General features: G+C 32.5%; 1 protein-coding gene across 1 annotated transcript in view; it reads left to right on the plus strand.

The window, feature by feature from the left end:
• The first annotated feature begins 3,731 nt into the window (after positions 1–3,731).
• COL3A1 (collagen type III alpha 1 chain) overlaps positions 3,732–27,768 on the plus strand; it is a 40,876-nt gene continuing 16,839 nt past the window's right edge. The window contains exons 1-28 of the mRNA XM_066344970.1: positions 3,732–3,947; positions 13,799–14,001; positions 14,493–14,543; positions 14,989–15,102; positions 16,330–16,407; positions 18,096–18,149; positions 18,581–18,634; positions 19,404–19,457; positions 20,115–20,168; positions 20,335–20,388; positions 21,002–21,055; positions 21,461–21,505; positions 21,641–21,694; positions 22,155–22,199; positions 22,777–22,830; positions 23,395–23,493; positions 24,042–24,086; positions 24,244–24,342; positions 24,524–24,577; positions 24,702–24,809; positions 25,029–25,082; positions 25,672–25,770; positions 26,074–26,127; positions 26,289–26,387; positions 26,722–26,775; positions 26,876–26,929; positions 27,250–27,303; positions 27,682–27,735. Coding sequence (XP_066201067.1) covers positions 3,863–3,947; positions 13,799–14,001; positions 14,493–14,543; positions 14,989–15,102; positions 16,330–16,407; positions 18,096–18,149; positions 18,581–18,634; positions 19,404–19,457; positions 20,115–20,168; positions 20,335–20,388; positions 21,002–21,055; positions 21,461–21,505; positions 21,641–21,694; positions 22,155–22,199; positions 22,777–22,830; positions 23,395–23,493; positions 24,042–24,086; positions 24,244–24,342; positions 24,524–24,577; positions 24,702–24,809; positions 25,029–25,082; positions 25,672–25,770; positions 26,074–26,127; positions 26,289–26,387; positions 26,722–26,775; positions 26,876–26,929; positions 27,250–27,303; positions 27,682–27,735 — 1,980 coding nt within the window. The 5' untranslated portion in view covers positions 3,732–3,862. The remainder of the gene's footprint in view (positions 3,948–13,798; positions 14,002–14,492; positions 14,544–14,988; positions 15,103–16,329; positions 16,408–18,095; positions 18,150–18,580; positions 18,635–19,403; positions 19,458–20,114; positions 20,169–20,334; positions 20,389–21,001; positions 21,056–21,460; positions 21,506–21,640; positions 21,695–22,154; positions 22,200–22,776; positions 22,831–23,394; positions 23,494–24,041; positions 24,087–24,243; positions 24,343–24,523; positions 24,578–24,701; positions 24,810–25,028; positions 25,083–25,671; positions 25,771–26,073; positions 26,128–26,288; positions 26,388–26,721; positions 26,776–26,875; positions 26,930–27,249; positions 27,304–27,681; positions 27,736–27,768) is intronic.

The following is a 27,768-nucleotide window of genomic DNA, read 5'->3' on the forward strand; positions in this document are numbered from 1 at the left end:
AACTTTTTGTTTAATCTTGGGGTAATTTTCAACTGAAAAATAGATAGAAATGCAAAACTCTAGGCTTAACAGCAAAGAATTTAAAATATACATGTAGGAACAGAGATATTTCATGTTTCCAAATGATTACATGGTAGCACATTTTATTTTACCAAATGTCAAGAAAATTTGAGTTAGTCCAAAGGTAAAATTTCTAGGCTAAAGAGTAGTTAGCAATATTGTTCTAAAGCAGTGATAGTCAATCTGGTTCCTACCACCCACTAGTGGGCATTCTAGCTTTCATGGTAGGCAGAAGTGGAGCAACCAAAGTATAAATAAAAGATAGATTTAACTATACTAAATTGTTTTATAAAGATTTATTCTGCCAAACTTAGTAAAAATCCAACATAAAGTATTTGGTAAGTAATTATTATTATATGCTTTAACTTGCTGTAACTCTGCTTTATAAATTTTATAAAGTAAACTTACTTCCCTACTTTATAAATCACAATTACTGTGGAACCGGTGGGCGGTTAGAAAATTTTACTATTAACAGAGACAAAAGTGGGCAGTAGGTATAAAAAGGTTGACTACCTCTGGGATAAAGGAACGAAAGTAAGGGGACAATTAAATCTACTTTGGGAATTAAGAAGGAATTAAAGAAAGAGACTTGAAAAGTTGGTCAGAATAATCACTCAAATATTTGTCTATCAAATCCCACTACCAATATCATTTTCTCAGTCTTGGATATATACGGTTAGCTATGCCCAAGTCCCTCAACTATAAGACATTTTATAAACATATTTCTGGCTCTACTACACACATATTGGTATTTGTTCAAATTCTTTGAAAGGGAACACAACTCTCCTAATGTGACTTTATCTATATCAACTAAGTGATTCATCTACCTCTATAGGAATAGTGAAGAAAATTTCCATATATTTTGCAATTGTTTTGTAAATTATCCTAATTTAGGCTGCAGTTCTGCTATGAATTCAGTCTATTTTTAAGTGCATCTTATCACAAATACATCTTAAAGGGACTTACAGTTATTTGAAAACATATATATTCATTAAAATAATTCATCTGCTTGGCTTAAGAAAGGAAACCACACACGAAGAAGCACAATGAGAGAAAGAGAGGGAGTTCTCATCCATGTGTTTTTCATGATGGAGATACTCGATTTTTTTACTGCTATTATAGAGAACACTGCAAACATTTCCTGGCCTACTGAGTTCATCACAGCTGTGCTTATGCATCTCTCTCAAGCTCTGTTTTCTTCTGAACCGGAAAAGACTTGAATTTTTGGTTGATAATTTGCCACACCCTTGCTTTGCCTCGTCTTTCCAGTACTCTCTTTATTAAAGGAGAGCCAGATTAATCAGCTTTATCTGGTGCAGGTGTTTAGAATTGTGCTAAAACTCCAAATGCAATCCAGAGAGCAAAATGAAATGCTTGTGTGGGCTGGTTAACATCAGTGAAGCCAGGGATACAGAAAGAAATGTGTGTCTAGATTCACCACTGTATGTATTTCACCCAGTTGTGATACCAGCTCAGATCCACACCCACCTAGACACCATATTAGAAAATACATTTGACATGAGGAAGAGGACTAGGACCTGAGACACAATGTAAGGGTGCTGGTGCAGGACCTCCAAATATGCTGAAAGTAGTGCAGAAATTCTGGAGTATAGGACTACTTATCTCTGGATCTCTCATCAATGCCTTAAGATACAATAATACTCCCGTGTGTAAAAAGACATCTAACTCTTCTTAAATTAATGCATCAGTCATAAATTTTTCTTACGAGTACAAATGAGTATAAAAGTTTTATTTGAATAGTTAATAAAATTTAAAATTTTAGAACAAAGCAAAAATACAAATAGAAATTGTACATGTAATGCCTGAAATAAAGCATAAAAGCATTATTTTTAAATATCTATTGTTTAGAATAGAAAATAATTCTAATGAAGAAATTCAATAAATTTCAGCTTTATTGACCATCTAAAAGAATGAGATAATAAATATATAGATATGAAGTTTTTATGCAAGTGTCAAAGACCTCATGAGAAAAATGAATCATGTTTCTGAATTGGTTTGACACAAGGAAATTGTTTTAAGTATAAAATCATGATGATTGGATGGTAGAAAGATGTATATATATAATAGTCTTTTTCCTCAATGTTTCCAGTAGGATCCAGAAGGAAAGATAATTTTTATAACTCTTCAGTAATTCCTTTTCCCCCTCAAGTAGCAACTCTCCAATCTAAAATCAGAAGGTGCACAATGGTTGCTCTAATTGGTTCCCTTTTCCTGTCGTTGGGTGATGTCATCCACAGTGGAGCATCTCTGTGCTTTTTGTAACTGAGCCTGTAGAGAAACAAGTGTTCCTCTGTCTGTGCTGATAGAATAGATGTTCACCTGGGAATATACAAATAAAATATGAATTGAGAAAAATTAAGGAACATGAATTGGAGAAAGAGAAAGATGAAAACAAGTTTAAAGGAAGAAGACTTTGAGCTGGGTCTTAAGTGTATTCAATGAACTGACGTGAGGTGGAAGAATTTTATGCGAACACACATACATGAAGGTAGACATGGTTAAAGTTAACATGGAAAAAAATAAAAAAATAAAGATGATCTTGATTAGAATTGAAAAGTCTGTGTAGAATACAGAGATGAATGAAGGAATTATGGATTGAATATTAACTGTTTAAAAATATCTTGCTTACTAGAAATATTTTGATACTGTGGACAAGCATATTTTTCTTGCAAAGATTTATTAAAGAACTATAAGTGATATGTACTCTTTATCACATATGTCCCAAAAATAACCTCATAGATCCAGAAATACATTGAAAAGCTGTGTTAATGTGGCCTGATATTTATTCATATGAAAGTCTAAGCTTGGAAATAGTTATAATAATCCTTATACTAATTCAGATAAAATTAGAACTTCTGGTACTCTTTTGATATTCCATGTGATATTCTTGTTTCTTAAAAAATCAAGACCTATGAAAACGCTGAAATTTTCTCTAGAAAAATCTGTTCTGGCTTTTGCAAGAAGCATAAAAATTTGAACTTTCACAAGAAATCACTCTTTGGCTAGCTGAAGAAATTTGTGAGAACTAGAAACAGCTAGAGATAAGTCTTTAACTTTTCAAATGCCATTCAAACATAGCTCAGATACTTAGTCTTTTGACATTTGCTTGAAATTAAACTTCCAGGACCCAGGGTGGGTGGATTAGGAGAAGGGACAACAGGCTTTTCTTTCAGTTAATCTTTTACAGTTCCCTCTTTAAATTAAGTTAGAGTGGAATCTGGAAAAATCTCAATAAAAAACAAAAAACAAAAACACAAACAAACAAAAACTTCTAGGAAGATATGGTTTGCAAATTAGCTATGCCCAAACAAAGGGCACCAGCCCCTTTCTGAAAATTATACAGGTAATATTATAAGGGGAAATTTTAAAAATGCATACATTTAATTGTCTTATTAAAACACAAGGCAGAGCATTTTGATATATATTCTTAAGTTACACAAACATATATGTGATTAAAATATGTAACAACATGTAAACAGATGCACACAAGCTCCAGATGTGCAATTTTTCTTTGTGGGTTGTGTCTTCTATAAGAGAAAAAGACATATTAATCATTTCTTTTACTGCTAAGGGGATGGGTGCTGCTCTCATATTTCAGAAAGGGGCTGGAAAGTGAGGGAAGCCAAACTTTTTCCTATTTAAGGCCAAAGCAAAGGAATCTCAGTGGCTGACTTTTATGACGGGCCCGGTGCTGAAGGGCAGGGAAGAACTGATGGTGCTACTTTGAACTGCTTTTCTTTTCTCCTTTTTGCACAAAGAGTCTCATGTCTGATATTTAGACATGATGAGCTTTGTGCAAAAGGGGACCTGGTTACTTCTTACTCTGCTTCATCCCACTGTTATTTTGGCACAACAGCCCCAAGAAGGTGAGTAGGTACTGATCTCAAAAAACTTTATAGAGTTTTGTCTTTACTTCTGCTTGCAAAAAAAAGGTATCATGGGGATTCAGTCTCCTAAAATATAATCTTTTCTGTAAGCTCCCAATTGTAAAGCATAGAGCTGACTGTGATGGTGCTTTTTAAAATTACATTTGCTTAGAAAGAACATTGTCAATTTTGTATTTAAAAGTTTTCTGCTTGTTTAAGGAAAAGATGTTTTTGTACTAACTTGTTTTCATGTTAACGGCACTGGAAACTCTTAAAATGGCTTTACAAAACTCCCCTCCTGGATTGTTAACATCTTGGAATGCTTCCCTAGGCAGTCTGGAAGTTATTGGTCTCTCATAATACGTTTATGCTTTCCTTTGTATGCTGGATTTTTTGTAAGAATAGAATATTGTGCATTGTTTTCCCAATAAGATAATGCATTTAAAGGATAGCATACAATAAGAGTAGTCTAAAGGAAAATACTACACATTATTAGAATCACTGAATAAATTTCTATTAAATGGCAACAAGTTAATATCTTAAAACCTTTAAATGAGTTCAAACTGCTCAATATGTTTCATGGCTCCTATCTGTATTCTGTTACAAGCACTTACATGGTTGACTAATACATATTTTCTGATAGTTTTCAACTAGTTGTTAAGGATCTAGTGTTTTAGTTATGTTCTAAATTTTACATACATTTGCATTAATAAAGAGAATATTTTAAAACATATCTGTAACAGAAATGTTTGACTTTTCTGCAAACAAGATAAAGACACTAACACAGTTTGATCAAAATGGTTCATTTGTTGTATTTTCTAAGAAGTGCAAACAATGGTTTTCATGTTCTAATTTCCTCAAAACCATATCTGTCTCATTATTTGATTATGTGAAAATATTCCTTTTAATTTATGTATTTCTCTTGGTCATAAAAATCCTAGTTATATTGAAATACAAACCTAAATAGAAATAAATATTTAAATATTTAATTTTAAAGTGCTAGAAGAAATCATGACACATCAATTTCTTTTTGCGCATAATAAAAAATGTTGACATTTAAACCTATAGTTTTTGCAAACATGGTATCTAAAAATTATTTTCTTTATTTTAAGTACCCAATATCTTTGATGTCCTTAAAGTCATATATGCAAGCAGGGGAAAAACACCCAATAACATTTCTTTATTTATATTCAACCTACTGCCACAAAAGAAAAGAAACACCCATATTCCTTGCTCTCATCATCCCCCCATCCTTTTCTTCCTTCCTTCCTACCCTCTCTTCTAATCTCTCCTCCCTTTTTGGATCCTTCACACCTCCTCCCCTTTTTCATTCTTTCGCATGCATATCACCCCACCCCCTTCCTAGGCAAGCCCATCTCTCCTCAACTCTCCTCCTCTTTTTTCCCTTCCTTTATACCCCACCCTTCATCCTCACATGTCCTTCCTATTCCTCCATCTCTTTCTTCTCTCCTCTTGCCTCCTCCCTTCTTTCCTAGAATCCTCAGTCCTCCATCCTCTTTTTATTTCTTTCCCCTTTTTCTCCCTGTTATGTCCCTCCCAGAAAATGCTACAACTCCCAGGCCTTGGCCAGAATACCAAGTGACTATTTCCACACCCTAATCTCAACAAAGATTTTTACCTTTTTCAAGCTTTTAAATTCTTCTGATTTCTAAAAAAAAAGAAATAAATCACAGAGTTCCCATTGGTTGGAAAGACTGCAAACCTTTGGTATTTAATTCAAAGACTGACAAAATATTTGTCATTGCCTAGTGGCTATAAGTCTTTATAAGCACTATGGCTATTTTTCTTCTAAATTCAACTTTAGGGAGGAAAAAATGTTTGATACCTATATTATCTTTCCATCACATAATTTTTTTAAAAAAATTATTTTTCTCTTTAGCTGCAGAAAATGATAAACAGCTATGAAATTTTGCTGACACATTTGTGTGCTTTTAAATTAAAAAGAAGTTGAAAGGGATTTTGTTTAGCTTATTGTTTTTGTTCGTCATGAAAATGAGTTGAAGTATTTTAAGATAGGACATCTTATGTTCCCTATAGGTTTTACAAGAAAATTCTGCTAGTGGATTAACTTTGGGGAGGTTACAGGAGGTGGCTAAGTATACAACACATTGAGAAAAGTTTAAATAGTTCTGGGATATGGGTTTCCTATGTATGCCTTGAGAATATCAGAAAGAAACAGCACAACTCTAACGCTAACTTCTAGTCTACTCACACAAATTTCCTGGAATATAAAACATGTCCTCACAAAGAATTGTGATCTTTTTATAAATTCGTGAAAGTTCTTTTTAATTCATGTATTTTATTCCACCAGTGGAGAAATGTGGTCTGTTTTATATTTCCTGTAGTTTATAAACATGCCAAATTTTAAGTATAAAGACTCACCGCCTAGTGGCTGACAGGCAGAGTTACATAACCAATGCCAATATAAAGATTACACACAGCTGGATTCTGTAGTTTGTAATAAGATGTATGAATATTATATAAATTTTAAATAGTAAATACTACTTTCTTAAGAAAATAAGTATATTAATTATAACATATTGCCAAATACAAATACACACAATAGTAACAATATTTAAATACTATTTGGAAATATTTAAATACTATTTGATATTATGGCCATTTTCAAAATTCCACATATAACTATTCTATATATAATAAATAAATTTTTAAAAATATTTTTCAAGGTTTTGATGTCTTTATTGGATATATCTTAGCACAACTTATTAGATAGATACACGGAAAGATATTACTAAATAATATTGCTTCATAGGGCAGGAAGATAAACTATATTTTGAGAGTCCTAACTTTTGAGTTTATATTTTGGTATTCTGATCATTCCACTGTGACAATTAACTGTGGGCCTTTAATTGTTTTAGAATTACAAAACTATGAATGCACTCAGAGAATCAGTGCCTATTATCAAGTAGCATTTAAGTTTTTTGGTTTGTGTTGCCCCTAAAATAAAACATACCTAACTAACAGAATTCTAGCATAAAACTCACTAGAAACAATTCTACCTTTAAGATGAGACAATGCATAATTACTTATATGTTTCAGTGTCAGACAACTAACACAGACTCAGTGCTTTGGTTGAGAGTGCATAACTAGAAAATGAGTTGAGACTAGAACCAAAATTTTGTTAAATTCTAGATAACTAGAACAGATAAATTATACATTAAATTCAGAGTACATACATTTTCTTATTTTTGTTGCTCTCAGTCATTGAAAAGAGATACTAAAAAATGATGTATTGTCCTAGAAAATATATGAGCTAATACATTTCAAAAGGTAGATTTCTTTCTTTTTTTTTTTTTTGTTAAGCACTCCACTTTGAATTGGTAACTCTATAATTTTAACAGAAATTATCTTTAGTCCTATAATATAAATTCTAAATATTAATACAAAATATTGTGTTTTTCATTAATGATAACTTGTATTTTCTTACTACCTCCAAAGTATTCAACATCAAATGATCTAAAGGCCTATAGGTAATAGATATTCTGATTAGCTTCTGGAATTAAATCAATCTCAGGATTGTAGGAGCCAGCAAATTCATTGGAACAATTCTAGGAAAGAAGACAAGTGTGTGCCTTTTAATTAGTGAAGATTCCTGGATTGATATCTTATTACAGGCTTATTTTTAAAAATCTAGAACCATTGGCTGTAAGTTTTCCATAGTAGAGTTGAGCCTTTAGATAGCTCTTCAGAAAAGACCCTGTTCCACACTTACAGGGTACATACTGGACCTTGAATTGTCATTCAGAGAGAAGAGTGCCATCTACTGAAACCCCATGGTTTTCATTGTGGATGACTCTGATGCCGAGTTCCGAAGGTTTTATAGCCCATTCTTTCATTTTGGAACATCAAATGATATCACCGTCTTGAAGTGATTAAAGTAGATTGCTTAAGAGTTAAAGTTTTAAGCATGAAAGATGTTATTCCCTTTACTGGACATGAAGAACATTTGTAAAGTGTTCAGGTCTACAATAACATTCTGGAAACGTCTCAGTGGAGGGTTTCTTGTAAAACAGTTTTCCCTGGAAAAAAGCTCAGTCTCACTGTTTTCCACACTCAGAGAGGGTGGGAAGGAGTCATATGGTGTAAAGAAAAAAAAAAAAGATTCAGAGTTTTCAAAGGGGAAAGTTTGCCTGTTTTATGTCAAGATGACAACGGAAAAAGTGAGATAGCTTTTCTTACACAAATCATTTGTTAACTGCAGTTTGGGGAGTTACATTAACCACTAGAATGTCTGTCTGTGCTTAATGAAAACACAGCATAAGTGGATTCCTTTCAGATTAACTAACAAATCCCTTGTATTTTCCATAACTGAGGTCAAGAACTGCCATTTAAATGTAATCTTCATGAACAAAAGGAAAAGTTCAAACAAGAGGGCAAAAATTGAAATGCTCAAAAGTATAAAAATCAAAGATAAAGAATCCACTACTATTAAAAATTCAATTTGCTTTTAAAACTCACATTGAGAAATTACTGCTTCAGTAAAATGGCATTTACTTTTCTGAAACTTTGCTTTCCCTAGTATTTGGTGTGGACGATGGCAAACAGAGACTGTGTTCCTCAAGTTAATTAAAATCAGAGAAATATTTTTTGGACCTGCATAGTATGTTCATAATGTCTAAACTTAGAAGGGAAGCATCTAACAAATTTAGTTCATTAATATGAATTATTTGGTAAGGTAACTATATATATATTCTAAAAATTGATGTCTTACTGCAACATCCTAATAATGTTTTTGACATTGGATACAGAAGTCTTATCTGTTTGTTGTTGTTGCTGTTCCTGTTGGAATCTTATTTTTCTGTATGTTGTAAAATAAATGTAGTTTTTGCAGTCATGTGTTAATCCTATTGGTGGTCTAAATGTCATTAGGGTGGCCTTGTAGATATACGTAACACTTTCTCATTAGGTCAGGAGAAAATAAACAACATCATTAAATTCCAGATGTTAACTTCTTGGTTTGAGAATAGATAGGAAAGATACTCTACAGAAAAGGAATGAAACACAGTTATTGAGAGTATCAAATTAAGAAAGAGCTTTTCTAGGTTCAAATCTTGGCTTCACCCCCTTGGCATATAACCTTGGGGACATTACTTAATGTTTCTGTGTCTCAGATTACTCATCTGTAAAATGAAGATTATGATAGCATTTACATCATAGGGCCTTTGGGCAGAGTAAGTAAAATAGATATGCAAAACACTCAACAGTGACTACAACCTAGGAGATACCATATAAGCTCTGTCTAATATGTTTTACTAACACTAGAAAATGAAATTACTAGTAAAAATTACTAGTGAAAGCAAAGGTAAGATATTAAATTTTGATTATCAAATATAATATTTAAAGATGTTTTCAAATATAATAAAAGAAGTAGCATATATTTTCTTAAAAATTTGTATAATTTATCACTAATCTGATTATATCACAACACAATTGCTGACTGTTAGATATATGATATTTCTCATCATAATTCTCTAATTAGTTTTTGTTTTTTTTGCAGGACAAAATATTAATCAAATATTAATCACCTTGCAGGAAATTTCTAGCTGGAGACATAAAAATCACCCATTTATATGTAAAAAAAATACCATAAGAAAACGTCTAAAAACATCTAGAAATGATGATTCCTAAAGTTTTTTTTGGTAGAGACAAGAAGAAGCAGAATCTACCTTGTCCATACAAAACATTTTAAAATTGAAATTATCCATCTGTATAGGTTTACAGATCTTCCCTTCAAAGCATATTTAAAGCTATTCTATAAATACACAAGCAACAAAAACATATTTAATAAAAATACGTTCTCTTTAACACCAGTGTCATTTCAAAGCCAAACATTTCAGTTGGAAGCTAAATAAACTTCATATACACTTACAAAATATTCAGCTTTCTAAAAAAAAAACCAGGAAAATAGTGTTATGATAACTTACATGTCATATCTAGCAAGAAAAACAGAAAAGAAAAATATTAAACTTGTCACTCAAGCTAAATAAACCATTTGGAATATTATGGTTTTAGGGAATATTATTTTTACTACAGAAATGGAATTAAAACCAACAGTTTGCATTATCTTTTAGATATAATAAAATCAGCATAAATGAACATTTGAAGATTGAAAACAAAAAGGAAAGCTTTAAGGATCTCTAAAAATATTAGATTATGTTACTTGGTTTTATTTTTCTCCAAAGTTCCAAAACAAGAGAGCTAGGAAATAAAAGAAGCTATGAGTGGATTATGTCATATACCACCTTCATTTTGTTTGGTAATTGAGATCCCAGTAAGGAGGTGATTTAGTCTAATGAGTTGCTTATGTGACCATAAATAAATTTATTTTAAAACTGTACTTTTTAATAGGGACCAGAAACATCAAGTAACATGAGAGGTGGAGTTTAAAATTAATGACAAATTGATACAGGGAGACTTAGTTTAAGCAATTACAATAAAGGAAGTAATTGGAAAATCTATTACTTGTACAGTAGTAAAAATTGGGTTACTTGCTTTTTACTTAACATTTTTGCAAAAGTATTTATTTTTTATGAAAGTATCTCTGAATTTAGATGTCTAAGAAAAGAAGGGAGTAATATGACTATTATTTATAAATCCTATTTTCTATCCCATTTGTGAATGCTGCAAGTGGCTAATTGAAGTATTTTATTCCTCTTGAAAACAAATCTTTTTTTTTTCTTGACTCCACCATAATTTTCCCATGTATATCTAGACCCTAGAACTAAACATGAGACACCTGTGTAAGAGTGTTAGCTTCCTGGAGATGATATTGCCAGCCATATTTTGTCATGCACAAAACAAGAAATTAGAGGAAACTACACAAAACTCACCATTCTTTCAACAAAGTGACTGAGGTAACGCAATAGAGAAAAGTCTGACTTTCAGCCACAAGTTTCTACAGGAAATGACTTTTCAGGAGAGCCAAATTTCTCTCGTATGTCTGTGAAGTAAGTTATGACAACACATAAAACTGCACTAATTCTTATTTTTTAAACATTCTTTTATTACTTAGTCCAACATCACTTTTTAAAAAAAAGAGGTACTCTAAAATAACTCAAACTTTATTTTGAGACCTCTGTGTTTTAGAAAGCATAATACACATGATTTCTAATAAAATTTGGAAACAGGAGGCTAAATAACAATTTTTGTCTGTATAACACTGAATTTAATCCAATTCTAACAAATTTAATAAGTCAATATTGTGCTCATTTATTTAGTAGTTTCTAGAGCAAATGGAAAATACTTATTTCTAGTGATATGATGATACTTTCAAAGGGACATAAACATTAAAGAATGAATACACAAGGGAAAATTTTATGTTAATTTTGAGGCACTTTAAGAAAATAAGAGTAGAAGATATTTAAAATATAAAATAATTGACCCTAGCTTAAATGGTTTTCCTCATTTTTCTTTAATATGTCCTTAGTATTTAATGACTAATATTTAAAACATAGAAAGATATCTTGTCCAGAGACAAAGAGCTGAGAAGATCATTAGCATAAACCAGTAATATTTTCCCCCAGCTTTACTGAATTTTCATTGACATAAAATTGTATATATCTAAAGTGTATAATGTGATGATTTGATATATGTGTACATTGTGAAATGGTTACCACAGCCAAGTTAAGTAATGCATCCAACACCTCACATAGTTACTTCTTTGTGTAAGTATAGTGAAAACACTTAAGATCTAGTCTCTTGGCAAATTTCAAGTATACAATACAGTATTATTACCCATAGTAAACACTCTAAACTCTAGTTGTATTCTGAAGGGGGCAGGGAAGCCTGAAATCCACATTATTAATGGGGAAAGCTTGACTTAAAACTAATCTGTTGGAATATTTTATAAAGTTAATTTAATGAAATTTAATGTTAATTTAAGAAAAGGAAGCCAATGCAAAGATCAAAGAAAGTATTTAGTGCAATTTTATTAAACAAGTTTCCATCTCATTAAAACTTTCAGATCTTTGCAGGAAAAACAGTGAACTTAGTTCCTAAATTTAAGAGGTCTGTTATGTTTAGAGAAAAATGAGTTTAATGCTTAGACCCTCTTGTATTACTACTATTTATAATATTATGAAAAACGGTTTGCATCCTTCTTAAGTATACCTTTCTTAACACCATTTAAATAGACCTACTTCATTTGCATTAGGTATGTATTTGGCATTGAGTTTTCATGCTAAATGTAAAGAAATGATTCTTTAAAAGCTTAGACAGTATTTCTTTTTTAAATATGAAGGAGAAACTAGAATAACTTGCCTACTTAAAATTGCAATAAAACAATCATGTTTTCTTTTATTAGCTATAGACTACATTGGATAATTGTAACACAAAGTTAAAATGAATTTTTAAACTTCTTGAATCAATCAAGGGTGTTGCACAAGATCAAGAAAGTTACATCTGCACACATAAATGGAAACAGGAATGGAGGCAATTTCAGGAGACTGAGAAGTTTATTGTTTCTGAAATTCTCCTTTTCTGTGAACTTATACTAAACCAGCTAAACCTATAAACTTAAATCATTACTACTTAGATATGGAGGGGGATGTAGAAACAGGAACTTAAGAAGGTGATCTTCATGGTTATATATAGTATCCAGATGTACAAGTATCAGGATCCATTCAAAGGCCTCTTGGGACAGGCAAGAAAGTGAGGTTGTTAACTACTTACCTTCCTCCAGGGAGGCCTCTTTCAGCACACATTTTAAAATCTTGGCTCTCAGAAAATAAAATAAAAATTTTCACTTTTTACAAAAATGTAAATACTGATCAATAAGTACATCATTTGCTGTTTGCAAAAATAAATTTGCTGATGTTTAGAAACTTCCTGCTTACTTACTCAATACTGGCAAGTTATTCTAGTAATCCTCAAGAACTAAAGTTGTATTTAACCAAAACCACAACTATGCTTTAAGAATTGAGACCAGGTTTTATTTTGGCAAACCCTAACCTGATTCATTGGTAATAGCTGCTAAAACAGGCCAAAATTTTGGTTGAAGCAAATTTTTGATCATTTTAAGCTTCAAATTTACATGGTCATGTTTCATATTTTTTCTTATTATTTTTACTTATTTTTTTTACCAGTATTTGTTTTTTAATATATATATATATATTTGTCATTTGGAAACCTCTTTCCATCCATAGGGGATATCCAGTATATTATGTCATATTGACTTGACCTACTAAAGCCCAACAGAGTTGGCAGTGATATTTAGCATGTGCAATAGGCTTTGTTAAAGCTTTCCCAGGATTTTGGTAGTGTTATGTTGCCAAGATGAGCTGAATTTTCCCCTGAATTTTTCAACAAGGTTAATAAAATCCAGAAAGTCTTCAGAGGTAGTGACAAAATTATCTTTACAGTTTAATGCTCCCATCTACTGTTAAAACAAAGAATAGCAATTGGGTCAATTGTAGAATTAATAAATAAATGTTTAAGTGTTCGTGTGATTTCTATTGGTGTTAAATTCTTCCTATAAATAAAGTAACATGTAGTACTTCCTGACCTTAAAAAAATTTACTCTGCTGTGATAATGTGACGTTAATAAGCAGATTTGATATTTTAAGCAATCTCTCACTACTTAGCAAATTATGTAGAAAGAGTATGATATTCTTTGTAACTTAATTTGTGAACTTTTTTTCTTTGCATAGTCATGCTCAGAAGAAGACAGTCACAGAAGTTTAATAAAAGGAGTAAATTCTTTGTTTCAAACCATCTCTATTTTGGCTATTGGAAACAGTTATGATAGTATAATGAAAATCACGTTTCAGCAAAACACAAAAAAATAGCTCACCATCTTACTTATTTTTCAGGTGTTGATGGAGGATGCTCCCATCTTGGTCAGTCCTATGCGGATAGAGATGTCTGGAAGCCAGAACCATGCCAAATATGCGTCTGTGACTCAGGAGCTGTTCTCTGTGATGATATAATATGTGATGACCAAGAATTAGACTGTCCCAACCCAGAGATCCCATTTGGAGAATGTTGTGCGGTTTGCCCACAGCCTCCAACAGCAGTGAGTGTAAAGAAACTGTATATCTTAAAGATTTATTAAACACATGTCTAGTTTCTATATCAGTGGTTCTCAACCTTTCTATTGCAGTGACCCCGCAGTAGAGTTCCTCATGTTGCGGTGACCCCAAACCAAAAAATAATTTTGGTGGCTACTTCATAACTGTAATTTTGCTACAGTTATGATTCGGAATGTAAATACCTGATATGCATTATGTATTTTCCGATGGCTTTAGGCGACCCCACCGGGGTCGCGACCCACAGGTTGAGAACCGCTGTTCTATATTATAAGAGTATGAAAAGAAGTGAAAGTAATGTCTGTCAAACATCATGTTGGTATTATAAGTAAAAGGTGGATATTTTCCCTTAAAACTAGAGATTGGATACAATTTGGATTGGATACAATTTGGGATAATAAATAAATATGCAAACGGGGACATGCTTCATGGGCAAGCTGTTCCCATGTCTTTAATCTGTATCTTTTCCATTTATTAGCCTACTCGCCCTCCTAATGGTTATGGACCTCAAGGCCCCAAAGGAGATCCAGTAAGTAAACATTCTTCTGTGGAATGAAATTAGGTCCTTGGATAGTTTGCTTTTTTCCCCCTAATAGTCTTTTTATATTTGAACTTTCATTATTTATATAAATATATTTCCTTTGGTAGCATGTATTTAAATAATGATACAAAATAACTCAGACTAAGAATCCATAATTGATTGGAGCTTTCCAGATTTCATATACTGTCTTCATCCCCATTATCAGTTTCAACAATGAAATAAAGGCCAGCATACAGAGGAATAAATGACACTGAAATTGTTCACATGATTTGGTTTAAAAGGTGTATATATATATATATATATATATATATATATATTCCCAAGAAAATGTATTATTTATATTGATTTCTCATATTATAAACCAGAGAAGCTACAGTTTGTGTCACTTGGACTTCTCACTAGTTTATTAACTTTTTTCTATGATTTTTTTTAGGGTCCTCCTGGTATTCCTGGCAGAAATGGCGATCCTGGTGTTCCAGGACAGCCAGGTTCCCCTGGTTCTCCCGGCCCCCCTGGAATCTGTGAATCATGCCCTACAGGTGGTCAGGTAATAAATTCCAGGACAAAGATCCCCCTCCCTCATTAAAACTACCTACTCATTTCTTTCTCTTTAATCTGTATTGCATTTCACTTTTGTGAATTCCTTATCTATTCTCTGATTTTATATATTAACAAATTCTCATTTAGTGCTTATAAGTGCTAGGCACTATTCTAAGTAATTTATAAATATTTACTCTTCGTCATAATGCTAGTGCTATTGCTACTGTATTTTTGAAAAATTTCCCAACTTCTCAGCAGGCATATAACATATGCACTATGTTTGAGAAATAAACTCTGAAAAGAATTAACATTAGGAATTGCTGCAATTGTGCCTATTTCCTTATAACCACAATGGTAAAGTCTCTGAAAGTTTGAATGAAAAGCAGATGAGCTGTGAGCACTCCTTATTGACTTCATGTTGACAGGAGTATAGAAGCCTATGCAACTACTCTTGCCAACTCTTCATAGTATAACTTACTCCTCTTGAAAAGCACGCAAATAACTAACTCTGCATGTCAAACAACCACACAAACAAAACAAAAGTTCTGTTGTGTTAGAGAAAGGAGAAACTAAAAAACATAAACACAAATCACTATGAGTTTTAAAAAATTATTTTCAAATATCAATTCAACAGGGAGCAAAGATCATCATCTAACTGGTTCTTATTCTGGTACCAAACAGAATCCATTGTTAAACCTACCATTCAATATATATATAATCTTCAAAGAAATCCAATAAACACATGAACCTTTCACTTATTCTAGTCTTATTTCCTATACTGATGTTTCTTTGGGTTGAATCGGTTCTGCATATTAATGAAAAGTCAAGGGATATAAATTGTACTTGTATCATTACTATTGGGAAAATAATTTGACTTCTCAATTTTTCTGCTCAAAATGAGAAGGTCAGATTATACATGTTGTTTTTAATGTTGTGAATATCGCTTAGAAACAATATTTTGGGTAAGAGCATATAGGAACAAATTATTTGAGGTTAACATTGCATGCAATTAGATGAATGATTTCTGAATTACAAAGCAACTATTTCTGTGGAATATCTAAAACTGCAGAGAAACAAGATCAGTAAGATAATTAAATAATACCTAACATATCTTCTGGCATAAAGGAAGTTTCAGCGAATAGTAGATGTTGTATGCACTTCTTCTAAATGCTTTTGAAAAGAACTATGATGTATATATGAACATGATCATATCTGTCTGGTCTTTTTGCTACAGAACTATTCTCCCCAGTTCGAGTCCTCTTACGATGTCAAGTCTGGAGTAGGAGGAATCACAGGCTACCCCGGGCCAGCTGTATGTACAAACATTTCTCAACATTTTAGAGTATTTGTTAAATTTTGAATGGTTGTTCTTCTAGTGATAATATAATTGCATAAAATAGCTTGTTCTCTACTGAGAATGGGGAAGAAATTAGTAGGCTTATCATAGTCTTTCAATTCTAATTTTTTTTCCTCACCACCTCTCATTTTATGCCTGTTTGGCCACTTGTTTCTTCCTTATATGATCACCTACTCCAGGACCCACCTGCCTTCATGCTTAGGTCTCACACTCATATAGTCTTACTTTCAGAATTTTCTTTAATTGTCTTTTTGTTAATTAAATGCTACTTTCTAGATGACATTTTTTCAGTGATGCATATCCAATATTACAATCTGTTTTACCTCAAATCTGGGAATCTAATAGAATTATTTCCAGAATTCACCAAGTCTTTAAGTTCATCTGCTGCAATGATAGCTATTCATATTGTGCCCAAAGGGTTTCTTTTGATATAAATGACCTAGAGTTTTGATAGAAGAAAATAGCAACTCTGAAACCCGAGCACATGCGTGTGATGCATGGTGCACCATGCAAGTGATCTGGTTGTGGACAGAGCTCTCAGGAGGAACAACACTAGGAAAGATTATTATTTCATTGCCAAAAAAAAAGTGCATATTGCAAATGAAACATGACACTAAATTTTCAGGATTATGAAGGATTATTTCTCAGGTCATTGGACTCCATATTTGTGACTTTGAAAACTAAAAAGGACAAAATTTTAACTAATACAGTCAAATGATCAATTAAAGAAAGACCATTAAAAGTCACATAAATTACAAAAAGGGAATTTTACAAATCTCTGAAGTTTTAGGAGCTATGATATATATATATTTGGTGTCTTTCAAAGCCAGAAAGATAATTATAATAACTATGTTAGTATCTGGTCTTATTCAGCTACATTCATATTATAAATCTTATTTTTTAATCAGATATACAGTTTTTACTTTAAAAAGCTAAAAAGTGACAACCTACTAATATTATAGAAGTTACAAGAGAAAATTTAATTACAAACTTATTCACAGTCTTTAAAAATCGCAGGTTACAACACTGAACGTTTTCTAGCCTTATCTATAGTTCTGAAAAGTGATAAGCCAGTTGATTATATTTGTAATTCATTGTAATCCCAAATATTGATGATTCTCACATGCATATCTAAACCTTCATGTCTGCATAACTCATGATGTAGTTGAGAACTTTTGGGTTGATTACACCATAATATAATATATTTAGAATTTAGGTTTTAAAATATGCAGATAACTATGTTTCTACAGTGAATTGGGTTGCCAAGCCAAAAAAAAAAAAAAAAAAAAAAAAGATTTCTTCACCTGTACAAGTATCCTAATATTGAAGGAGTTTTATTAGCCTTTCTCATTTATTTTTCCAGATTTTAAAACCTATTTGGAGGTTTCAGGCCAACATTTTATAATAGTCACCAATAATTTTTGTTGATTTTGTTGGAATTTTATTTAGAATGACATTTAAAAATTATCTTGATTGTAATATAATAAAATTAATCATATTTAGAAATAGTTATTACATACTGAGGTATGTTCACATTTTTAGATATCAGTATTATTACTAAACCAAGGCATCTCTTCAATACTTGAATTAAGTTTATTTCAGGTGCATTTATTTTCTGTTTATTTTTTAACTTTATATTCCAGGGTCCTCCAGGCCCTCCCGGCCCCCCTGGTACATCTGGTCATCCTGGATCCCCTGTAAGTATAGTCATTAACTGTGTTTTCTTCTTCATATAATGTAGATGCTGCTATAAATGAACCATTCCAGCATGCATAATCCCAATCAAGCAGGGAAGTCACAACCTAGGAACTATCATTCTTGCAAAGATGTTGAAATTTTATATTTACTTCTTTCTCATCAACAACTATTAGCAATCAAAACTTTGGTAAAATTAAACCACAAGTTTAATTTGCATGTAATATGACTTCAGATTTGAAACAATTCAGTTTCAATGGAATGAAGTGGATGAAACGGAATAAAATAACTTTGTTCTAATACAAAAAAATTTTGGTTTCATTTTGCTGACTATTCTTAAAAGTTCTGATTTCATACTGTCTTCAAAATGTAAATGAATTATATGAAGAATTGTATTACTTTAAAAATATTTACATATTATTCTACATTTTAGGGTTCTCCAGGATACCAAGGTGCCCCTGGTGAACCTGGGCAAGCTGGTCCTGCAGTAAGTAACAATTATATCTATATTTAATAAATTAAAAATTCTATATGGAAGCCACATTCATTTTCTAAAACATAACCATAGGTTCCTACAAAGTATAGATTAAGTTTATGCTTTCAATTAATAATAATAAGTGGTATTTTTATAATAATTGAATGGGTTTCGCAAATCTTTAATAGTTTAAATATTTTAGAGGCACTTACTATTTACTCTAAGAATTCTCTGGCCAGTTAGCCATCAAAAGACCCCACTTACAGGTGCAGATACAAATACTTTATCTCTTAAATACAGGTTTAGTTTTTCTAGAGACACTCAGTTCACCTTCATATTTACTCTTATATATGTTTTTAAAAACAATTTAGTAGAAATAAACATAATCCAACAAAGTTCCGCAAGAAAACATGCTGTGTAAACAAGCAGGTAAGATGAAGTTAGTTCAGTATTTCAAAATATTTGGAAATTCCTATATATTTAAAAAGTCACTATCTCAAAAAAGTAAAAAGTGCATCTAAGTTTATAAATACGTACATGTGATATAACACACAGATACATGATATTTTAAATTTTCATTAAAATAAATTTAACGAACAGTAAAAATTGGATATAATATAGGTATAATATTCACTCAATGTGTCATTTTCTTGATGAGAAATATTGAGAGTACTTTTCAAAAGGCAGTTGCTTTTCATCAATACATATAATATATAATAACAGTTTGACTGTAACAGAAAAATCTACAAATTTATTTGTTTCTTTTTTCCCTTATTTTCAGGGCCCTCCTGGACCCCCTGGTGCTATGGGTCCATCTGGTCCTGCTGGAAAAGATGTAAGTTTTTAAGAATTGAATAAGATACAGCAAAATTCAACTTTGAATATTCTAAATAGCATACACCATATGCCACAATTTTAGAGAGAAAAGCCGTATTCAAAAATTGTTAGTATCTTAACGACATTTTAGCTCATATTAATCTTTGAATATCTGTACAGTATTTGCATAACTACATATAATGTTTCAAATTCCAAACTAGCGGAAGTGTCAGATGTGCTTCTTGACTCTGTTAAAAGGACCTATCCAGTAACTATGTCATTTAACAGGAGGGATTAAGAGTTTCTTCTTTTTGCCTCTTATAATAAAAAAATCGGTATCAGGACTTTATAAATTTCAAAATTTACAAAAGCATTTAATACTACGCCATTCTCTCTTCCCCACTTAATTTCCAATTGCAAATTCTTTTCAGTGGATTGAGATACAATCATAATATTTCCGTGATGACAGATGCCTTCATCAGTCATAAGTTTACATTAAGGTGGTAAAAGCCATCCTCATTCTTTCTATTAAGAAAGCCGGTCTCACAGTTATATGTTTAGTTCAACCATTTTCATAAGTTCTTGGTGAGAAAAATGCAAATTAATCATTTTGTTAATTGGCTACAAAGTACTTTCACTTGTGCAAACACCTGTGTATTATTTTTTCTCTATCTAGGGGGAGTCAGGGAGACCTGGACGACCTGGCGAGCGAGGATTGCCTGGACCTCCAGTAAGACTTTAGCATACACTGAATTAATTGGAGTAATCACAATGATCTTAGCTTGAAAATTATTATATAATTAAGTTGAAATAAACTTAAAAATAGAAGGCATTTAATGCTCGATCGTGATGCTCTTTGAAGGTTCATTAAAATATTTTCAATTTATTAATTTTAGGGTATGAAAGGTCCAGCTGGCATGCCTGGATTTCCTGGTATGAAAGGACACAGAGTAAGTAGAGTTTCTAAAGAGACTGTAAGCTTTTTCACTTGGTATTATATACTTACCTAACCGATATTATTGGACAGTTGAGTAGGTGCCAAAAATGGTTGATTCGAACAACAAACTGGTTATTTTATACAAAGTAATTAAATTGATCTTAAGTGTATAAAAGACTTGGGAAAGAATAATTTAATTTTCTTACTATAATCATCAGAGAAAAACTTCAAAATATAATAGTTATGTGTATTCAGTGACTTAATCAATATGACTTACAGATAGAATTAAGCAAGTTTATGATATCCAAAATATAGATAGATTCCACCAATGAGCCAAAGATCAGTCAATTTAATAGAAATAAAACCTATGGAACTGATATTTGCTTCTTTACAGTTAAGGCAGTTCTTAATTGGACTAAATTATACTTTTTAATTAGTTAAGGGTTTTTTTTATACTGTAAAATCAATGTCAAACATCTTCAATTTATTTAAAGGAGATTTAAATGATTTAAGTTAATATTGAAAATATTATGTAAAAAACTACTAAAAAATTTCAATGTAAACTTTTCAGGCATTCTGTGTTATTAACAGATTTTAATATTTTTACTATATTATATATTTCATAGGGCTTTGATGGAAGAAATGGGGAAAAGGGTGAAGCAGGTGCTCCTGGATTAAAGGTGAGTCAGAAAAAAATCATATTTTATAAGTAAATTTATTTAAGAAATATATTTTGAGGCTTAACTTTTTCTGAAATTTACCTAAATTCTGCATTTTAGGAGCTATATAATAGTGACTAACTGAAATGTTCTATTAAAGCTTCCATGAAAGCTGATAACTTAAACTGTGTAGATTGGGAATAAATAAACATCCCTGTATAACTCTGTGTACTGCTGTTGAGTCCACAAGTTTTTAAAATATAGAAACAGATTTCTGGTAAATAAAAAGAATGATACAAAAATTTGACATTGTTAAAATGTCTATCTTTTTCTTGGGTTCCATAATCTTTTCATAACATGTTATATCTAAAAAACTAAAACTTTTCTTCCTGTTACATAAAATAATAATATCTTTTCTGTTTCTAGGGTGAAAATGGTCTTCCCGGTGAAAATGGTGCTCCTGGTCCCATGGTAACTAGGATTTTTATAAATTTTTAGTTTCATTGTTAACCTCCATTTAACTCCAAAGTTGCCTTGCTCCTTCAGCAACAGTTCTTACACATTTCAAGCTGAAAGCTTAACCGTACTTTCTATTTTACTGTGTAGGGTCCAAGAGGAGCTCCTGGTGAGAGAGGACGGCCAGGACTTCCCGGAGCCGCAGTGAGTATTGTTGGCAACGTAGCGCCATCTCATCCCAGAGTCACAGTTAAGGGTCTCAGCCCCCTTCTCAGGCTGTGACAATCAGCAAGAAAACTTCTTTTCTACACAATTGCACTTAAAGTCATCTCCATAAAATTTTAGCCATAATTATAGGAAAACAAATGTTTTATAGTTATTATTCCTATTGAGGAATGTGTTGTGTGTGTTAACTTTGCACATGTTATTAGAACCATTAATTCACACTCAGTTTGTATACTACAAAATCCAATCCTTCTACATTGGATTGTTGCTATAAATATGGATTTTAACAATTTGACTCTAATATGTATATAATCAGTAAGCAGATTTCAGTATACTTAAAAAAAACCCAAGTCAATTGAGTCAGAATTTTAATTAAAATATTACCTGTCACCAGTCTTTTAGAATTAAGAAGATATTTAATACAAACTTCTCTTTATAGGGGGCTCGAGGTAATGATGGTGCTCGAGGAAGTGATGGACAACCAGTAAGTAACTTTCTGTTTAGCCCTGATTTGCTTCAGGGTAATGATAGATTATGGATTGTGGAATATTAAAACAATATATTGTTACCCAAGACCCAGCATTGTTCATAAACATCTGATTCAAATTGACATTAAACCCATCAATAAAACCTAGAAACAATCTAAAAATTCTAAACTCATAAACAAAAAAAGCTGATATTCCTTATTACACTTAACTAATTTGCTAAACTCTGTACATTATTAGTTAATAGCCAGTATTGGACATGACATTAAGACAGATAATAATGTTACCTCTATTTTATAAATGAAAGCTCGGGCTAAGTAACCTGCATGAATGAAATCACAGAATTTATGGCAGAAGTTGGGGGGAGAGATCCAAATTTTGTAACTTTAGATATTACTCTTTTTATTTTACCACATGGTTTCACCATATATTATTCACATATAAATTATAAATCTATTTTATATGTATAATTTTCTTCTGTATTGTGTGTGTGCTCACATATTATAATATTTATTAGTAGTGTTAGCTTCAGTTTACTTGATTGAGACCTCTTGAAATGGTATTTAATTTTTTCAGGGCCCACCCGGTCCCCCTGGAACTGCAGGATTCCCTGGTTCCCCTGGTGCTAAGGTAAGCATATATTTTGACAGAAGAATATAAAATGTATCTTGGAGACAACAAAATTATTGCTTCTTAAAAATGATTTTATTGGTCAAGTGAATATCTTCTGTCTGTAAAGATCTTTAAAGCCCTATTTTTTTAATTAAACTTATTGGGGATGATATCGGTTAATCACATTACATAAATTTCAGATATCTAACTTCATAATATGATATCTATATACTTTATTAAGTGCTTACCACTGGAAGCCAATTGTGTTTGAACCCCTTTACCCTCTTTCTAGGTTCCAAAACTGTCTTATATTTGGCATTCAACTCTCCTGCTATCTCTTCTGACACCACTTCTCTTTTCCCAGTCACTTTCTGGTACACAGTGATAACACAGTCATATGCATAGTTATCATTTTTCTCTGACTTTATGGTTAATGATTCATAGATAGAGTATATATAATCATCTTTAGATAAAGTATGTACTGTATAGTCATCTTAACTCCAACCTTTGAGAGATGGGTTTAAACTGGATAAAAGATTAGAAGTGGCAAAGGAAACTAACTATTTAGGGCTTACCCCTTAGGGTGAAGTTGGACCTGCAGGATCTCCTGGTTCAAATGGAGCTCCTGGACAAAGAGGAGAACCTGGACCTCAGGGACATGCTGGTGCTCAAGGTCCTCCTGTAAGTTACAGATACGGCCATTGAGAGGAAGAGTGTTGCTACACTTCTTTTATGAAAATATATATTTTATTGTTGCTATTAATTAAAATTACTTTTCTGGAAAAAATCTTACTTCATGCTCTGCAATGACTTTACTGTGACAAATGCTGATTTGATTAGTACTGAAAATGGTAGTTTTTGAGGTTTGCACTCTTCTCTAATTTATGAATTTTAGGTTCATATGACACCATGTACATAGAAAATAGTTTTCTGATATTTCAAAGTATGTGTCCCAAACTAATCACCAATAAAAATTCAGAGAAGAAACAAGACTAAAACCTCTTCTATTTGTTTACTTAATAATTAGACCAAATGTATATTATCTCTAACTTATTCAGATAATAATAATATTTTGCCTACATTTTATGTGTTGTGTTACAAATGGAGGAATCACCTAATCTCTATAAAGCAAAACAACCACTGGGTAGATTTATCTTGCAAATATATAAACGACTTCAAATATATGCACACTATTTGCATTATCATCAATATTCTCCTTTCCCCTCTAGGGCCCTCCTGGAACTAATGGTAGTCCTGGTGGTAAAGGTGAAATGGTAAGATGTCCCCTACCCCTCACCATCATCTTAACCTCATACGCCTTATTGGCTTTCTTCATATTTGGCATGATAATACATTTGGGATGTTCAAGTTAGCAGTTCAGAAAAGAAAGGTCAAGTTCGGCTAATGTGAGTCTTCTTTGGTTGTTTTTAGGGTCCTGCTGGCATTCCTGGAGCTCCTGGACTATCAGGAGCCCGAGGTCCTCCAGGACCATCTGGTACCAATGGTGCTCCGGGACAGCGAGGTCCTGCAGTGAGTTACTTATTTTTAAAAGCGTGGCTTTATTTTCACAACCATAGCATAAAGAGCAAGATTTTATTCTCGTTCTGTTGAGTTTATGTTGCTTTCACTCTCATCCTACAATTGAAAGCTACTTGTGATGATATTGTTAATCCATTCTACTTGCTTTTAAACAAGACTTTGTTTCATTTAGGGTGAACCTGGCAAGAATGGTGGCAAAGGAGACCCAGGGCCACGTGGTGAACGTGTAAGTATGACCTCAATAAATTTTGCAATTATTTATTAAAAATACAACATAATTAGAAAGTAAACAGGTAAAAATTTTGCAGCCTAATTCAGTCATTATTCTTTGGTTTGCATCATTTTTTTAGGGGGAAGCTGGTAACCCAGGTATTCCAGGACCTAAGGGTGAAGATGGAAAAGATGGTTCACCTGGAGAACCTGGTTCAAATGGACTTCCAGGAGCTGCAGGAGAAAGGGTATGTTGTCATGGGAATCTAAAAGGAAAACAGCATCATGATAGTGTTCACAGACTTCACGTTCAGCATGGGGCTACCATGGTTTTTCTTAAATTGAGTACCCAATCCCAAATATTGTTTTGAAGCACTTAATAACATGAGACTATCTCTGTTGTCCCTCAAGAATTATGAAAAGTTTTAATGGTTAGTACTGAAATATTTGCCTTTCACAATTCCCAGGGTCTGCCTGGATTTCGAGGACCTGCTGGAGCAAATGGTCTTCCAGGAGAAAAGGTAGAAAACTTTTGTTTTTATTGTCATAAATGCTAGTACTATAAACAGATACATTTCCCCTTAATTAAAATATAACTATCTGAAAGAAATATAATAGAATTTTCAAAAAAAATTCTCAGTATAAAATAATAATTTTAGTCCCTGATCAGGTATTTTTCTATTTTTGTAACTAGTGTAAGTCACTTAACCTCTATGAGAATCATTTAACTTATCTGTCAGTGAACTATTTATTTCGGTTTCTTTGCAAGGAGATAAACTAAACACCTAAAAGTTCTTCAAAATCTTTAAGGTGCTATACAAATATAATTTCACACCATCAAAGACAGCTAACTTTATACACATAGAAATGCATTGTTAAATCCACTAAATATTGACCTTTTAAAGTATGTGATGCTCATCAAAGTTTCCTTAAAATATTTTTAATATGATAATCCAAGCTCATCGTTAACAGTGATTTTATACTGAGCATGTCAGCAACCCATCAGCTTTCTTTAAGAGACCAAATGAAGTTCTTTAGTTGTAACCTATTTTCAACGTCTACATCAATGAAGGCTCTTCTACATATCTGTTGATTCATGTCACTGCGTAGGGTCCTGCTGGGGAGCGCGGTGGTCCAGGCCCCGCAGGGCCCAGGGGTGTTGCTGGAGAACCCGGCCGAGATGGTGTCCCTGGAGGTCCAGGAATGAGGGTAAGAGAAACACTGTTATTTACTAAGAATAAGGCAAATGGAGAGGGTTCAAATGCATCTTAAATCAAACTATACCTTTTATAGGCTCACAACAAAACAAAAAATTTTAAGAAAACTTAAGCTACTATAGGTTTAAAAAAGAACAGGAAACAGAAAATGTGACTAAGACACTTTACTGGCAGAAAAAAAAATATGTGTGCAATAAAATGAGGCTCATATGTAAATGGAAAGCTCAAAATTTTACAGAAAGGTATATGTTTTTAAAATTATTTTTAAAACACCTGAAAACCTTTTTCAATTTAGGGTATGCCCGGAAGCCCAGGCGGACCAGGCAATGATGGAAAACCAGGGCCTCCCGTATGTATATGCTTTACATCTCATTTTATAAGCTCGGTAAATAATGGCATGCATCGTTGGACCTCACCTTGATGATGTACATTCTGTAGCCTTGATGTATATATTGCTTATTTTGATCATATTTTCATCAAACCTCTATTAATATACTCTGTTTTCATTAGGGAAGTCAAGGAGAAAGCGGTCGCCCAGGCCCTCCCGGTCCATCTGGTCCCCGGGGTCAGCCTGGTGTCATGGGTTTCCCTGGTCCTAAAGGAAATGATGTGAGTTTCTGCCTTTATTTCTTCAATAATTTTAACAGAAGGCCTTTTACTTTCCACATGGGAATGCAGAAATGACTAAAATTTTATTTCTGCTTCAAAGAATAGAGGAACATGTCAAGATCAAAATACCGTGTGAGAAGGAACTTCAAATACATTTTTGGTAGCATTCTGAAGGAAGAGTAGCAACATTCATGAAATTCTAGTTACAGAAAGTAGTTTTTGTTTGTGATTGTGTGTGTGAGTGTGAGTGTGTAAGAGGAAGATCAAAACTCTGGGGAACAAGATGATACATTATTTTCTGTTGAGAATTACTAAATATTGGCCATTTCTTTAGGGTGCTCCTGGCAAAAATGGAGAACGAGGTGGCCCTGGAGGTCCTGGACCTCAGGTATGTAGCTTTCATCATCTTCCTTCCAGCCTTATAATGCAGGCATTTATCTCTAACCCTATGATTTCTCTCTGCTTCCCTAACTACTTTTTCTTTTTAGGGTCCTGCTGGAAAGAATGGTGAAACTGGACCTGCAGGCCCCCCTGGACCTATGGTAAGTTTACTCACATAAATTGCAAATGGAGGTGGGTGGGAATGGAGCACAAGGAAGACTTTGGGAATTACATAATCTCTGACACTATATCATAATAATTCATCAAAGCAATTATATTTGTTTATTTAGTTAGCTAGCTAAATGCTGACATTGAGCAAAGTTTATATTGTATATATCTGGTCTACAGGTCAGACTTCACCCTCCTTTCACACCATTAATTTTAAGTTAAGCCACCAACCTGCTGAAATAAAAACTGTATGAACTAAATAAATGTAAAAGGTAACTTAAAATGAACAATCTCATTACATTTTTCTATGTAGGGACCAGGTGGTGACAAAGGAGATACAGGACCCCCTGGCCCCCAAGGATTACAGGTAAGAATTTGTTATATAAATTGTCATTGAGCACAAAGTTTTACCAGACAATTACACATTTCCCTTTGATAGCTGTATTTGTTAATTTTTTTGTGATACTAATAGATTACAATTTATTTTAAGCTTAAAATTTGTGCATCTGTCTTCTACTTTTAAATGAAAAGCTAGACAATGTGAATAGACAGAAATAATTTCTATAGTTTCTATACATGTTCCAGAATGAGTATTAATAATTGATCATTTTTAATATTAATAATTTTTACCTCTAAAAATACCAATGAAACCATTATTTTAATACTTTGCAGAAATGTATGAATGAGAGCATTTTTGTAAGCCATGTTGACATTGATTACACAATACAAATATGATTCTTTGTAGGGCATACCTGGAACCGGTGGTCCTCCTGGCGAAAATGGAAAACCTGGTGAAGCAGTAAGTTGTGTGTTATTTTTTTCAAAACTGAAA

This window comes from Saccopteryx leptura, chromosome 7 (assembly GCF_036850995.1).
Source record: "Saccopteryx leptura isolate mSacLep1 chromosome 7, mSacLep1_pri_phased_curated, whole genome shotgun sequence".
Classification (NCBI taxonomy): domain Eukaryota; kingdom Metazoa; phylum Chordata; class Mammalia; order Chiroptera; family Emballonuridae; genus Saccopteryx; species Saccopteryx leptura.